Raw genomic sequence first — 16,746 nt, forward strand, 5'->3', positions numbered from 1 at the left:
GTAGAAAGTAATTTCTACTTTTAAAATTATTATTTTATATGTAGCAGAGTACTCAAATTGTTTGATAAGCCTTTGACTTTTTGGTTATTAGACATAAAACAACTCTATACTTGGTATCCTAAACAGAAGTCAACAGTTAAATGTTTTATCTTTCTACACAACTTTAAATGTGCTAGGCCTGCTATATGCTCAAAGTGAAAAGTAAATAAAAAGTTGAAGTACTACCTGTATCGTGGATCATTAATAATCATTTTCATAGCCTGCTCCCATGAAGCATTCGATGGTACCCGCTGAAAATAATTTAAATGAAAAATTAAAATTTCACACAAGAATAGTTTAAGTCACATAATAGGAAACTGAGTATAATACTAACTGCAAACATCAAGCATTTCCCTTTGCAGGAGTTTGAAACAAGTTATAAAAAATAGTTTTTTACTGAAGGCAAATCTGTGTAATACACCTATGAACTAAAATGAAAACTTTAACTGAAATTTAAATAGAGCATAAATGCTTTTTTCTTAGACTACGGATAAAAGATAACTATTATGAATTAAAAAAAAACCCTTACATTAAATATTGGGTAGAAATGTGCTTGTGTAGTACCTTGTACACAATAGTTTTTGTGTTGAAAGTTTCACAAAAGTGTACTTCAAAAAAAAAAAGACATATTTAGTTGCTTTTCAGTTACAACAGTTCATGAGACTGGTATTATCAATACCATCAAGGTTTAATTAAAGAGTAACATCATTTGTTGGGTAATTATTACACATCACATAAAAATCTATAATACATGCTTGATGTCAAAAAGCTAAGAAACAATAAAAATCTGCAATATTAATACCTTTTCTTTCAATAATTCTTTAAAAGCTTGCTTTGCCTCTTCCTTTGTATTCCAAGTGTATGTTTTCTTTGCTGGTTGGCTCTCCTCCTCTTCTTTTTTGGGAGTAAAACTAGAGAGAAATTCAAATGTGGTATTTATCAATTAATAAATTTTTGCTTCATTTAGAAAAATAATGTCTAAATTGTTCAAATGTTTGATGTTGAAATAAAATTTGACATTTAGAATAAAAGCTATATGAACTCTAAAAACACACTTATCTGAAGACAAAGAAATAAAGATAATCGTTTCCTAAAAGTTCAGTTATTAAATCAGTTTTTAAGACCCTGGACAAATGATAAAATAAACATTTAACTGACTTAAAACACTAGCTCCTCTGGCCCATAGGTTAATAGTTTTAAATGGCTTATTAAACTCATTCAGTGGTTTCACATTAGTGCTATAATAACTCTAAGGATTTGGGCAAGTGTGAAGATAAATAAGATGTAAGGATCAATCTAAATCAGGATTGACAAACTACAACCCACTAGACAAATTCAGCCTATTCATTTTTGTAATTATAGTTTTACTTGAAAATGCCCACGTTCATTTGTTCACACATTATCGCTGACTGTGCTACCACAGCTGAATTGAGTCACCATATAAAGACTGTATGACACAAATAATCCAAAAATATTTCCAATCTAATATTTCATGAAAGTTTGCTGAATACTGATGTCAAACAAAAATTAATACTACCCAGAATTACTAACTTGTTTAATAATTGGGGGTTTTCCTGATGAGAAAAAAATGGTAGAAGCCTTACATTTCTTTCTACATAATAAGGGAATGCATGGGTGGGGGCCGGGGAATGAAAAAAAAATAAGTAGAATGCTTAGGCGAAGAGACACTGTAGTAGATACTGACAAAAAATGATCTCTGTTATAGTAATTAAAATCAAAAGCGTATTATGACTCAGACACTATACCAAGGAAATGCTGGAATGAAAAAAAGCAGGAAACAACTGTTTAATGTTAAACTTATGGAAAACATTATTGAAGAAAACTTTCAGTATGACAAGACGCAAAATAAAGTTATTCCAAAAAGCCTAAATATCTATTGATAGAGGAGCACTTCCATTTATGCACAATCAAATGATAATAACCCATCATTTGACATGATGGGTACACATTTCTATCAATGTGGAAGATGTCTCTGATATATTAGATATATATTCGTGTATCTTAAATGTAGAGAAAAGGGGGAGAAAGTATAAAATAAAATGTTAATTTCATTTTCATGCCTTCAAATACACCATACAGATTTCTTTTAAAACTTTTGAAACATCAGAAAAAGTTAAAAATCTATTTTGACTTTGGGAAACTAACATACGAAAAAACAAAAGAACACTTAAAATAGGGGATGGATGGATGAAGGCAACATGCTTAAATATTAAGATGGATAATCATGTTTCAATAATGAGATTATGGTGAACTATTTTTTTTTTAAAACATGAGGCCACCCTTAAAGTCAAGAAATTTAGCTTGACTTCACTTTCTAAAGTTCTATAAAGCATAGCCATATAAAACGTACTAGACTACAGGGTATGCAAGTACACACAAACCGTGAACTCTGACAGATAACAGCTTTGCTTTATTAAAAAGTTGTATTACTGCAGTCTCACTAAGAGTGAAAAGAGAGTTTTCTTGTATCTGGTGTTATCTTTTAAATGTTTCTCTACTTGACTTTCACTTAGAAAAATAATCACAGTATTATTTTAACTTGTATTTCTTTATTATGGCTGAATGGCTTTTCATATACTTCCTAGACAACTTTCTTTCTCTGTAAATTGCCTTTTTTCCTTGGCCAGGTGGAGTGGCTCGCATCTATAATCCCAGCATTTTGGCACGCTGAGGCAGGCCAACGAGCTAGGCATGGTGTGTGTGCCTGTAGTCCCAGCTACTCAGGAGGAGGCTGAGATGGGAGAATCGCTTGAGCCCAGGAGGTCGAGGATGCAGTGAGCCCTGATCACGTCACTGCACTCCAGCCTGGGTGACAGAGGGAGACCCTGTGCCAAAAAGAAAAAAGAAAAAAAAAAAGAGAGACAGGGTGGCCTTGCTGTCTCACCCAGGATGGAGTGCAGCGGTGTAATCATAGCTCACTGCAGCCTTGAAATCCTAGGCTCAAGTGATCCTCCTGCCTCAGCCTCCTCAGTAGCTGAGGTTACAAGTGCTGGCTAATTTTTAAATTTTTTGTAGAGACAGAGTCTTGCTATGTTGCCCACATTGATATTAAACTCTTGGCCTCAAGTGATCCTCCTGCCTCATCCTCCCAAAGTGCTGGGATTACAGGTGTGAGCCACCATGCCCAGCCATAAACTGCTTTTTTTTCCCCCATAATTCATTTTTCTACAAAGCTGTATTTTTTTAACTGATTTATAGGAGGTTGAAACCCAAAACACCAATAACCAAAGAAGAAACAATACACCTGTCTTAATTGAAAATATTGATAGTTTGTTAATCATGAATTTTTGCACTGATCTGATGTAAAATATTGCATCAAAATATGATGTATCTTGCTTACTAAGGTTTTTGGCAATCTTTTAGATTTGTGCCCCAACTCCCTAGCCTTGGCTCTACTTGTTAAAATTTCACTCAACTATTTTTCAAGTTTGCTGGCATAACCCTCCAAAATTCGGCCTGAAAACTGATCAACTGTCTTAACGGCTTGATATTACGATTCTCAAAAAAATTTATTTAAACTATTAATGGCCACTAACTAAACTGGCAATTACTTTTATTAATGCAATCTGGTACTGATTTTCAGAAGACAAGTTACTAAACTTACTCAGCTACAGTTTCTTGCTTAGATGTTTCTTCTCCAGTATTACTGGATACTTCCACACTTTGATCCTGAATAGCAGGGGTACTAGTAAGTTGTGCTTGTTCCTCAGTTGAAATAGTTACTGTATTCTCATTATCTACAACAGTAGCAACAATGGAAGTAACTTCAGGCTCAGGAACAACTGGAACAGTTCCACTGACAGTATTAGAAGTAGAAGTGGAAGCATTAGCATTGGCTGCAGCTGCTGCTGCTGCCGCCGCCGCTGCTGCTGCAACAACAGCAGCTGCTGCTTCTGCAGCAGCCATGGTGCTCATTGTGGTCGGAATTTCTGTTGTAGGGACTGGGGCTGTTGATGTTGTGGTGCACTCTTCTTGCTTACTATACATTAAAAAAAGAGAACACTGGTCATTTCATTATTGTAATCAGAAAGCTAAATAAAGGTAGCTTTAAAATGGTCATAAAATCAAATAATAAGAAAAATAATTGAAGGAAAAAATGGCAAGAAATGCCAAACCCATTAAAAAAGATTTTAAAACCACAGAATGTAACTGTACTACTTTAATTCCGTTAACATTCATGGTAATGTATTACAGGCACTCAAAAGTTCAGTAAGCGTTCACATTTATAAAATACCCAACCTATCAGACTGTATTACACCATGAAAAATGACCTGTATTAAAAAGTTCTCTAAGAACTTTAAATTTTCTCCAGTTTGCCCATTTAGAGGAAACCCTCTATAAAGGAAGAGATACACAGATATATTTCGTCCATTCCCTAATCAACTCAAACTGAATTTGGGACTCTTCTGTAACACAGTCTTCTTAATTTGTTAAGGGATACAGTCCAAATTCTAATAATTACTGTATAGCAAAACATCAAATTGAGTAAATATCCCCCTCCCTAAGTTTTCCTCAACAAAATGCTACAAGGACATCAAAATATCAAGCCTAACATGTTAATTATTTGTATTATGAAAATTGAGAAAACACAAGGATATCATAGGAGAGACCAAATTTGTAAATAAAAATTGATGTCCAAAATTGCTTACCTGCTTTCTTCAGCTTTGATCATTGCTATTAAAGAGAGAAAAAAAGTCATCTACTAGTTTTAAAATATAATCACTGAAAACAAACTTTAAAAGAAGATAAAGTATCGTACAATAGGATTTCATTTACCATCCTAAAAAATAAAAAATCACTTTTACAGAACAAATTCTTGCCCCAAAAGTCTAGTATAGCAAATAAAGAATACAACAAACTTAAATAAGAGTAATTACTAGGAAAGCTTATTCCATGCTGCTGCTTTCCCAAAGGCTGCTGTAACAACTCTATGAAAGTATCTGCATAATTCTGGATGAAAACTGTATTTTCTTCAGGGATGAGACTAGTTTGATATATTTTTAAGATACTAAATTCAAAATGGGATCAAATTTATTATAAAATTCCAGCACATATATACTAGCATTGACAAGTAGATAGATAGTTATGCACACCAACTATTTGTAGTAGGGTTATATCAGAAATGAGCTTGATACTTCATAAATGATCAACTGGGAATCTACCTATCTACAATATTATTATTAGCCAATGCTAGTATAGGTAACTTAAATTGAGCTTTAAAGATCTGCACAATTTCATTTTTCATTCCAGTACATTTTCCTTTGGATGTAACAAAAATACCTTTTATTTAACATTACTAGGGAATGAGGTTCTCCACATTAAGTAATAATACAAGCCTAACTCTTTATAAAAATATTTTAAAAACTTATCACCCTTTAAAGAAAAACATTTCTGAAAATCTGTTTAGGATGGCTGAAAAAACATACTTACAAAGTTATCATTAATAATATAAATTAACATTTTTCTGATACAATGATGATCTATCTATCTAATGAGGTGGCACAAGGAAAAGGTAAAGGGGCTTAATATGACAGTCTTTTAGGAAATTTTTATTCTCTTTTCCTGCCAGATGTCATTCCACATCACTATCTACTTTATTAGCCCCATTCTCCTACAATCTGCTGCTTCTAATTTTGTATAATTTATGACACTAGATTCTATTAGAAGTGAGTATAAAAACTAGATTTTCAATCCTTACTTATTATCTCTATTTTAAGTCTTAGGTTTTATATTTAGTATTAAGTATTTCTAGATTTTTAAGGGTTATTCTGATTAGTTCCAATGTTGAAAAATTTTCCCTTTATAAGTGAGGCATGATACTTGGTTTACCTTAATCCTTCCATAAAGAACGTATCAAGGCTATTTTGCAACACTGTGCTAAACAAAACTAGCATTAAATATATAGTCTGACAATATACTAACAAAATATAAATGGATACAGATTCAAGGTTCTCCACTATCTATTACCATGAAATGAGTTAAAACACATGTTCTATGTATGCACCACTCATAGTAGGATTTGGAAATTTTGTATATGAACTCCTTGTTCAATTGAATGATAAACGATCTTTTTTCTAAAAACCAAAGTACGACTTTAAAAGCTACAAGCTCATTTATAATATAACCCTTTAATGAAAAGAATTCTTAGATTTTTCACTGCAGATTTATCCAATTATGGTTAGTGAATATTAGTGACATACTCTAATAAAAATGTTAAGTATGACAGAAAATGAATTATCAAAGCAGCTCACCATGCAGGTTTGATTTTGTAATAAGACTTCCAGCAACAATGGTATTCTGGTATCCTAGTTTCAGTGGAATCAAATCAAATAAAAATCTATTTAAAATCTATAGAACTGAGATCTAAAGCAACAAGAAAATAAGAGCCCAAAAAACTGTTATACGCCATTTTAAATGTTCTAATCATTTAATTAAAAAAAAAAAAAGGCCTTTGTTTGAACAATCCTATTCTGGAGGAATTGTTTCAAAGTGAATGGCATATATATGTAAAACATATACATTGAAAACTACTTTTCCCCATTTTACCTTCAAGATCCTCAAGTTCTTTAGGTTTGGCCCAGCGAGATTCTTTTGTTTGAGAATTATAATAGTAAGGCTTTCCAGAATCTGATTTGTATTCCTTCCAGGGGCATTTAGATAAGAGTTGCTAAAGAGGAAAAAACTGTTTGTTAATAATAATATATTTAACATCACTGATCATTTGCATGGTTGTTTTCACTAGAAATTACCAATTGATACAATTCTAAAACTCGTGAGATGATGGTAATAATATAAACTATCAATTATTGAATATTCACTGAGTGATGCCATTTGAATACATTATTTAATCTTTATAACACTGCAAAATGTGTAACATAATTCTGTATCTAGGGACTGTTACTTGAAGTCAGAAAGTAACTTGTTTAAGGTAATATACTCATTAAAAAGCAGAGACAAGATTCAAAACCAGTTCTATATGAATTTCAAATCCTATTTACTGTAACCATTCACACCCCATTATAGGTCAAGATTATCATCCACATTTAACAGACTTCTCTGATACTAATATTAGTTGGAAAACCATAAAAGTTCAAAAAAAACAAAATCTAATTTAGTCATGCTTAGATTTCAGTTTCACAGTTTATGAACGAATAAACTTATTATGTAAGAAAACATGTAGGTATAATATACTTAAAATCGAATAAACAAAACCTGTTAGGGTAGTATGAGAAATCTATTCAAAGTGTGAATCCAAACAGAGTGTCTTGGACAAAGTATGTAATTAATATCATTGGCTATAAATCAGTACTGGAATACATGTTTTTAAAAATCGGCCGACCTCCCCTCCCAAGCACTGCTGTGCATGTTAGTACAGCAACCTGGAAAATACTTTTACCTTCTCAAATTCCTTAATTAGGAAGAGAAGAAAACAAAAAGGTATACCACCAGCTAGGATGAAACTTAAGCATAGCCTGGAGTGCCAGATCAACTCTTACTTACTTAGCACCCCAGAGTTTCTAATTAAACAACATGTGACATTGCTTAATTCAGTTTATTCCTTCAACCTTAACTTTTTCTTCAATATCTGTATATTTTGAATGGTAAAACTTACAACAAAAAACAAAATAAAAACACACTTTTTAAAAGGGCATTTCCTGCAAAGAGAAAACTTCCCACTCTAAGAGAAGGAAGTATTTGTAGGTAACTGAATTTCATCTCCACTACCCTTAACCCTACTGGAAATTTAAGAACTCAGTAGAAGTCATTTAAAATCACCCAGTTTTGCTATTAGAAAAAAAAGCCAGCGGCAGGCAAAGAAACAGTCTTCCCCATTTCCAATTTATCCTTTAAACCACCTTTTTAAAATTGATCCCACTCTACTAGGTTTTCTAAGCAGGGGCAAAATCAGTAAATAAAATTATTCTATTGAGTTTTATTGCTCTTCTTCCCGATTGGTGTGACTATACTAACCCTCTTTTTTTCTGAATGTCTTTACAGATCCTCTTCTGACATTTAAGCAGTACTGCTCGTTGATAATCGACTACTTATAGAATCCTAAAAAATATGCCCCAGTCTACTTGACAGTCACTGAATTCCAGCTCTCAAACTTTTACCTCAGCAGGTGTTTTAAGATCATCTGGTTTCTCCCAGGTAGACTGTTTGGTTTCAGTGTTGTAGTAGTAAGTCCTTCCATCAGGTGATTTATGTTCAGTCCACATTGATTTCTAAAGAATAAAGATTAAAAAAGATGTAAATTATGTAACAATGCCATTGACAATATCAGTATCATTAGTTCCAAGGCAATAAATATATTAAGAAATCAATCAAAAGTAAAAACTGGGCATATTTTGACAGTTTAAGTAATCTAGAATAATTCATCAATACAAGTAGGAAGGGAACTGAAAAACAAGGTTTTTAGAGTACTTCAAAAGCAGCAAGGGTAAATTCAAGTTTCAGGATCTCTCTGAATTACAAAGATAAGACTACTCTCCTAAGAACAGTAACTTTATAGCTTACATACAAAAGACAATCTTTCAGAATACAAATCTGTGCCTAGTGGATAAAGAAAATATAGGAACTAGATGCTAATATATTTGAACTATGTGATCATCTATTCATCTACTCTAGTCCAAGGAATACTTGTATCAACTTAGACAAAGTTCTAATTGATATTCCATAAAGAAAGACACAGCTGTCAAAACACAGCTTCTGGACAACAATCAGAATTTAACTATCAACAAGATGAAATTTAACAGGGATAAAATGTGTATGTGAATGCCTCAAAACAAGATAGGTGAGATAAAATTTTACATGAATGAAACTACAGAATATAAATCCACTATTAAGGTCAACAGAACACACTAAGAACCTACTAGAAGTTGCTAATGATACTTCAGGCAACACTAGACATCCCTCAGATAAAAGTTGGTTAAGTTTTAAAAGGCATCATGAATGAATGATTTACTAAATGATATCAAAGGTAGTAAATCTAGTTTCAAGCACCAGATTTTCCAGATGGTGACAAATTTAACTATGCTTGAAGGGTTACAAAAATGATTTATATAATATTTCCTCAAATCTAAGACATATTATTGTACAAACCTCTTAAGAAAAAATAAAATCGCTGTCAAACGATCATATGCTTTTTTACCACTCAGATTTTACTTCAAACTTATTCAAAGTTAGTCTTACTTCCACATTAATTTTACCATATACCACTTTTATGCGTACATAATGAGAAAAATAGGCAAATAAAGTACTTAAGAGATCCCTTAAATTTCCTCACACTGAGACTTTCTGTGTCAGAGTTGCTGATATCCATTATATTCCAAATATAAGCCCTTTAGCATCAAATATGTTGGTAATATAGTATATCTTTAAAAAAAATCATAAAACAAGTGAAAAATCACTGGTACTGGTTCTTAATGTCTTTTGTACCTATTTAAAACGCTGATTTTTTATTTTTTTCTTATCAACTTTAAAGAGTAAGAGCCGACCTAGTTTTGACTTCTGTTTTGGGAATGTGACTGAACATATGTGATTCATTTCTTTACCAATTTTTTCACCATAATCATTTTATTCCTAGCTCCTAAGGGAGTGCCATTACTTTTATAATTTTCTTTGAAACCAGTGACATCCATTCTTTTGATGTGGGCACTTTTGCTGTTTACTCATGCACAACTGCTACCCTGACAACGGAGGTCACAGACACTATGGATTACAGCAGCGGTCTCCAACCCCGAGGCCATGGACTATGGAGCAGTTTCAGTCCGTGGCCTGTTGGGAACCGGGCCGCACAGCAGGAGGTGAGCAGTGGGTGAGCGAGCAAAGCTTCATCTGTATTTGCAGGCGCTCTCCATCACTCGCATTACCTCATGAGCTCTGCCTCCTGTCCTATCAGCGGTGGCATTAGTTTCTCATAGGAGTGCAAACCCTATCGTGAACTGTGCATGTGAGGCTGCATGCTCCTTATGAGAATCTAATGCCTGATGATCTGTCACTGTCTCCCAACTAGATGGTCCCATCTGCAATAAATTTCTGCATGCTGTAGCAGGATAATTAGATAATTCCAAAGCTGTGTTAAATTCTAGCACTTTAAAATGGATAAAACCACCATAATATCTCCAAAGCAAATATAAAACAGGTGCTGGAAAAATCTCCAAAGCAAATATAAAAACAGGTGGTGGAAAAATAATCTGGCTTTCTGCTATTAGCCTGCTTTAACTTCTTTTCATCAAAAGGTGGTGCAATTAGAAACACAAATGTGGAAACTTCAACTATATGGTAATGCTTTATTTCACAAATTAAATGGTGTTAAGACAGATACAGGGGTTTATCTTTTCCTTTTAAAAACAACTAATGATCTCAGTAGCATCTCAAAACTGCACCATCACCACCTAAACAGAGTTCTACCATAAGCTGCAAAACTGTGTAGACTATGTTCAACTTTTCAAGTCACATCTGCTAAGGAGCATCAAGGAAAGAGCAAAATCAGCAAAACCACAAGCAGATAAAAGAATAAAAAAGAAAAGGACACTGTATAGTTGACCAAATGATGAGGAGGGAGAGGAGACACAAGCTAATAAAACAAATAGAAATCAACTTAATATTCTCTAACTATTTATTTGAGCCTTATAACTAATTACACTACAAAGCAGGTATAATCACTATCTTTCTACAGATAAGAAAACCAAGGTTTAGCAAGGCTGGTAACTTGCTCATAGGGACTTGGGAAATGACACTAGAACATCGAGCTGCTTTTCAAGACCACAATTATTTTATTACCAACAGTTATTATGCTAATAAAAAATCAGATATGAAACGGCAGTTCTGGGAACTGAATTAAAACAACTTTTTTTGGGGAGTAGGTAGATAAACTGGGAGTGTATCAGCAAAATAAGGGATAAAATTATCCTTACTATAACTACAATCAATACGAAAACACAGTCTAATGGAAAAATAAACATGGCCACAGACAGAATACAGTTATTATATTAGATGTTCAACTTCACTAGCCAATCAAAAAACCACACATTAATAAAAACTTTTTGCTCATCAGATAAATGACAAAGACCATTAATATACAATGCGAAAGGTGTGTGAGAAAAAGGGTACTTTTTCTCACTCTCATGTGCTACTGTTGGGAATGAAATTAGCATAAAGGCAATTCAGCAGTTCTTACAAATATTAAAAATGCAAACATCACCGCTTGAACCTGAAATTTCACTCTGAAAACTTCCATTCATATTGTTGCAAACATGTACAAGGACGTTATTTATAAGATTATTACGTGTAATGGTGAAAAATAACAGTTAACTCAATGTACACCCATAGGAAAACAGGTCAATTATGGTCCATTCGTATTACTGATTATCCTATTTGTAATAAGATAGAAAATGTCTAAAATGCAGTGCCAAATGATACAGTGGCAAAAATTTATACAGAAAAATCATTTGAAATGCAAAGAAAACTGGGCATAAGGAAAAAAGCATACACATGTAACTATCACAAGTAATAAGCTCTTCAGAGTCAGAAAAAGCTAGTCAACAAGACACAACAGTTTTAAAGAAATTCAATATACTCAAACTCAACCTTCTGTGTGTCATGGAGACAAACACATATACACACACATTTGTACAACGTATAAACTGAATTTATGAAAACTTAGAAAAAATGGCTAAATCCAAACACTGAATAGAAAAATCCCCTCACTACTCTAAATAAGGAAAATATTAAAAAGCCGTTCAGGCATGGTGGCTCACACCTGTAATCCCAGCACTTTGGGAGGCTGAGATGGGCAAATCACCTGAGGTCAGGAGTTCAAGACCAGCCTGCCTAACATGGTGAAACCCCGTTTTCTACTGAAAATACAAAAAATTAGCTAGGCATGGTGCATCCTGTAATCCCAGCTACTCAGGAGGCTGAGGCAGGAGAATCACCTGAACCCGGGAGGCAGAGGTTGCCGTGAGCCAAGATCGCACCATTGCACTCCAGCTTGGGTAATGAGCAAAACTCTGTCTCAAAAAAAAAAAAAAAAAAAAGAAAAGAAAAGAAAAGAAAAAGCCAAATAATAAACAGAATTGAGGAAAAATACAATCACAGATACAGATTTACAACCAATCAAAACCTAGAGAAAATGATTTCCAAGCAAATCACTTAACCAAAATTGACCCCAGAAAAAGCACATCACACTTGAACATCCCAACAACACAGACACAACAGAAAGATACAAAACCAGATGGTTTCACAGCAGAATGTTATACAACCTTTAAAGAACACAGAATTGCAATGTTACATCATGATTTCAGATTATGGGGAAAAAAAGATGAAATGCTCTCCATTAATTAACAAGAAGCAGAAAAGATACCAAAAGAGCATCATGAATTTAAATTTAACAACATACACACTCTGACCAAGCAGAATTTACTGTAGAAGTGCAAGAGTAGTTCAATATTAGAAAATCTACAGAAGAAATTATTTCCACTATCTAATCAAATGAAAAAAAAACATGATCCCACTATTAAACCTTGTATTATCAAATCACACCCAGAAAACTAAGTTCACAAGTATTCAAAAAATAAAAAAATAAAAACAAAATGCTCAAATGAAATAATTTAAGAAATAAAAAACCTAAATGATTAAAAGGCAATCAGTTATCACCCTAAAGCCACTTCCGTTAAAATCACAAAAACATGCCTGGAATCACTAAAATTCTAGCAAATATACCACAGCAATAAAATGAAATTACTGGTGTAAATTTTGGAGAAGTAAAGTTCTCTTGCCTTTACTGCTATTTTTATACATATAAAATTCCAGTGAAATCTAGTTACAGTTTTAAAATACTATTTGAATTGATAAGGAAATCTGGTAATGTCATTGGTTACAAGACAAATACACAAAATAATCTGAATAGACGATAACCAGGTTAAAATAAAAATAGGAAAAATACTGTACTCACAATGTAACAATTTTTTCTTTTTTTTTTTTTGAGAAAGGGTCTCATTCTGTTGCCCAGGCAGGAGTGCAGTGGCAAGATCACAGCTCACTGCAGCCTCAAGCTTCTGGGCTCAAAAGATCCTCCCTCCTGAGCCTCCTGAGTAGCTGGGACTACAGATACACACCACTATGCTGGGCTAATTTTTTATTTTTTGTAGAGACAGGGTCTCACTTTGTTTTCCAGGCTTGTAATACATTTTTACAAAGCAAACAGAAACTTTAAAAATAGGGTACCTATTTACCTTACCTAAACAGAATTTAAAACAAAAATCATAATGGAAAAGTGGGAGACTATATACTGGTAAAAAGTAACAGATCAAAAATTATCCTAAACACATATGCATATGGCAATTTAACCTTGAAATTCAGACAGGCAACAGAAAAATACAGGGACAAACAGATGACTCATCTTTTCTAGTTAAACATTTTAATTCACTATCTTCTTATGTAGATCCAAGCAGATGAAAGACATGCCAAGATGCAGGAATAACAAAGTAACTTTATATAGCACACAGAATATTCTTAAAAACTAGCCCTGAACAAGAACATACATGAAGCTTTAATAAACTGTAAAGAACTTTACATCTTAGAGACTGTACTTTCTGATCATAATGCAATAAGGATAGCTCATTAAAAAAAAAGTTCCCCAAAGGTACAATCCATGAAATAATTGATAAGTTGAAATAACAGATTTAGTTTTCATTAAAGTTAGAAACTTCTGCTCTGTTAAAGATAGTCTGAAGAATGAGAAGATAAGCCACAAACTGGGAGAAAATAGTTGCAAAAGACTTAATATGATAAAAACCTGTTATCTCAAAACTCTACAATAATAAAACAATCTGATTAAAAAATAGGCAAAAGATCCAAAGAAACACTTTCCCAAAGATGTAAAGATGGCAAATAAAAAGATGCTCCACATCACATATAATTAGCCACAAATTAAAGCAAGATACATTATACACCTACGAAAATGGCAGAAGTCCAAAACACTGATATTATCAAATGTTGGTGAAGGTGTGGTATACCAGGAATTCTCATTCATTGCTGTTAGGAATTCAGAGCAGTGCAGCCACTTTGGAAGACAATTTCAAGGTTTCTTAACAAAACTAAACATATTCTTACAACACAATCCAGCAATAGTGCTCCTCGTTATTAATATCTACCCAAAGTAGCTGAAAACTTACGTTCACACAGAAAACCTGCACATGGATGTTTATAGCAGCTTTACTCATAATGACCAAATCTTGGGAACAACCAAAACGTTCTTCAGTACATGAATGGATAAAGTGTGGTACATCCAGATAATGAGTATTATTCAGTGAGAAAAAGAAATGAAGTATCAAGCCATAAAAAGACAATGGAGGAAACTTAAATGCATATTACTAAGTAAAACAAGCCAATCTGAAAAGGCTACATACTGTATGATTCCAACTATATGAAATTCTTAGAAAAGCAAAACTACGGAGGCAGAAAAACAAACAAACAAACAAAAACAATGGTTGCTGGAGTAGAAGAGGAAGAAATGAATAGGCAGAGCACCAATTTTTAGAGCAATGAAACTATTCTGTGTGATACTGCAAGGGCTGATACATACATATTCATTATACATTTGTCAAAATATATAGAATGTACAATATTAACAGTAAACCCTGATATAAACTGTACTTTGGATGGTAACAATTTGTCAATGTATATTGACCAATTGTAACGTATGTACCAATCTGGTGTGACACGCTGACAGTGTGGGAGAGCAGTAAGTTATTTGTTGGGGGGGAGGGCTATAATCTGGGAACTCAACTGTCCACTTTATTTTGCTATAAACCTAAAACTGCTCTAAAAAAACAGTTATCTATTTTTTAAACAAAAGTCCCATGTCTGGAAACCAAGAAAAACATACCCCTTAATAAAGAAAAAAAAGATTTTTTTTGAGATGGGGTCTCCCTACTAATGTGCGGTGGTGGCGTGATCTCGGCTCACTGCAGCCTGGATCTTCCTGGGCTCAAGCAATTCTCCCACCTCAGCCTCCCAAGGAGCTGGGACTACAGGTGTGTGCCACCATGCCTGGCTAATTTTTGTATTTTTGTAGAGATGGGGTTTCACCATGTTACCCAGGCTGATCTCAAACTCCAGGGCTCAAGAAATCCTCCCACTTCTGGCTCCTAAAGTGCTAGGGTTACAGGTGTAAGCCACTGCACCTGGCCAGGAAAAGTATTAATATTGGTTTAGAAAAACACAAACAGAAATAAACAGTGGAAAAGGAAACACAGATATAAATCCCAGAATATATGAGAATTTAAGATATGACAATAGGAGCCATCGTGCTCGGCCTACAGATATTTCCCCCCACTCCCAGCTTTTTGGCTGAATTACTTGAAAATAGGTTGCAACGATTCAGAGAAGGACTGTGTGGTAGATAGAGCTCCCTCTCCCCTCTCCCCTCTCCCCTCCCCCCTCCCCCCCCCCCCCCTCTCCCCTCTCCCCTCTTTCCACGGTCTCCCTCTGATGCCGGTCTCTCTCTGATGCCGAGCCGAAGCTGGACGGTACTGCTGCCATCTCAGCTCACTGCAACCTCCCTGCCCGATTCTCCTGCCTCAGCCTGCCGAGTGCCTGCGATTGCAGGCGTGCGCCGCCACGCCTGACTGGTTTTCGTATTTTTTTGGTGGAGACGGGGTTTCGATGTGTCGGCTGGGCTGGTCTCCAGCTCCTAACCGCGAGTGATCCGCCAGCCTCGGCCTCCCAAGGTGCCGGGATTGCAGACGGAGTCTCGTTAACTCAGTGCTCAATGGCGCCCAGGCTGGAGTGCAGTGGCGTGATCTCGGCTCGCTACAACCACCTCCCAGCCGCCTGCCTTGGCCTCCCTAAGTGCCGAGATTGCAGCCTCTGCCTGGCAGCCACCCCGTCTGGGAAGTGAGGAGCGTCTCCGCCTGACTGCCCATCGTCTGGGATGTGAGGAGCCCCTCTGCCTGGCTGCCCAGTCTGGAAAGTGAGGAGCGTCTCTGCCCGGCCGCCATCCCATCTAGGAAGTGAGGAGCGCCTCTTCCCGGCCGCCATCACATCTAGGAAGTGAGGAGCGTCTCTGCCCGGCCGCCCATCGTCTGAGATGTGGGGAGCACCTCTGCCCTGCCGCCCCGTCCGGGATGTGAGGAGTGTCTCTGCCCGGCCGCCCTGTCTGAGAAGTGAGGAGACCCTCTGCCTGGCAACCGCCCCGTCTGAGAAGTGAGGAGCCCCTCCGCCCGGCAGCCACCCCATCTGAGAAGTGAGGAGCGTCCTCCCTCCTCGTCTGGGAGGGAGGTGGGGGGGTCAGCCCTCCGCCCGGCCAGCCGCCCCGTCCGGGAGGTGAGGGGCACCTCTGCCCGGCTGCCCCTACCGGGAAGTGAGGAGCCCCTCTGCCCGGCCAGCCGCCTCGTCCGGGAGGGAGGTGGGGGGGTCAGCCCCCTGCCTGGCCAGCCGCCCCGTCCGGGAGGTGAGGGGTGCCTCTGCCCGGCCGCCCCTACTGGGAAGTGAGGAGCCCCTCTGCCCGGCCAGCCGCCCCGTCCGGGAGGGAGGTGGGGGGGTCAGCCCCCCGCCCGGCCAGCCGCCCCGTCCGGGAGGGAGGTCGGGGGATCAGCCCCCCGCCTGGCCAGCCACCCCGTCCGGGAGGGAGGTGGGGGGATCACCCCCTGCCCGGCCAGCCGCCCTGTCCAGGAAGTG

General features: G+C 36.4%; 1 protein-coding gene across 26 annotated transcripts in view; it reads right to left on the reverse strand.

Moving 5' to 3' along the window:
- Positions 1–16,746, reverse strand: part of PRPF40A (pre-mRNA processing factor 40 homolog A) — a 65,639-nt gene that overhangs the window by 17,376 nt on the left and 31,517 nt on the right. For 18 of the 26 annotated variants that reach the window (XR_008546795.2, XM_054679867.1, XM_024354856.2 and 15 more), the window contains 7 exons: positions 8,175–8,285; positions 6,607–6,727; positions 6,312–6,365; positions 4,710–4,734; positions 3,665–4,039; positions 842–950; positions 226–290 (listed from right to left, as the gene is read on the reverse strand). Coding sequence is in view for 25 of the 26 variants with exons in the window: in XM_054679867.1 (XP_054535842.1) it covers positions 226–290; positions 842–950; positions 3,665–4,039; positions 4,710–4,734; positions 6,312–6,365; positions 6,607–6,727; positions 8,175–8,285 (860 nt within the window). In the remaining variant the exon portion in view is untranslated. The remainder of the gene's footprint in view (positions 1–225; positions 291–841; positions 951–3,664; positions 4,040–4,709; positions 4,735–6,311; positions 6,366–6,606; positions 6,728–8,174; positions 8,286–16,746) is intronic. The other 8 variants (XM_054679868.1, XM_024354857.2, XM_054679866.1 and 5 more) reach the window with 1 other exon arrangement.

The sequence above is a fragment of the Pan troglodytes genome, chromosome 13 (genome assembly GCF_028858775.2).
Source record: "Pan troglodytes isolate AG18354 chromosome 13, NHGRI_mPanTro3-v2.0_pri, whole genome shotgun sequence".
NCBI lineage: Eukaryota > Metazoa > Chordata > Mammalia > Primates > Hominidae > Pan > Pan troglodytes.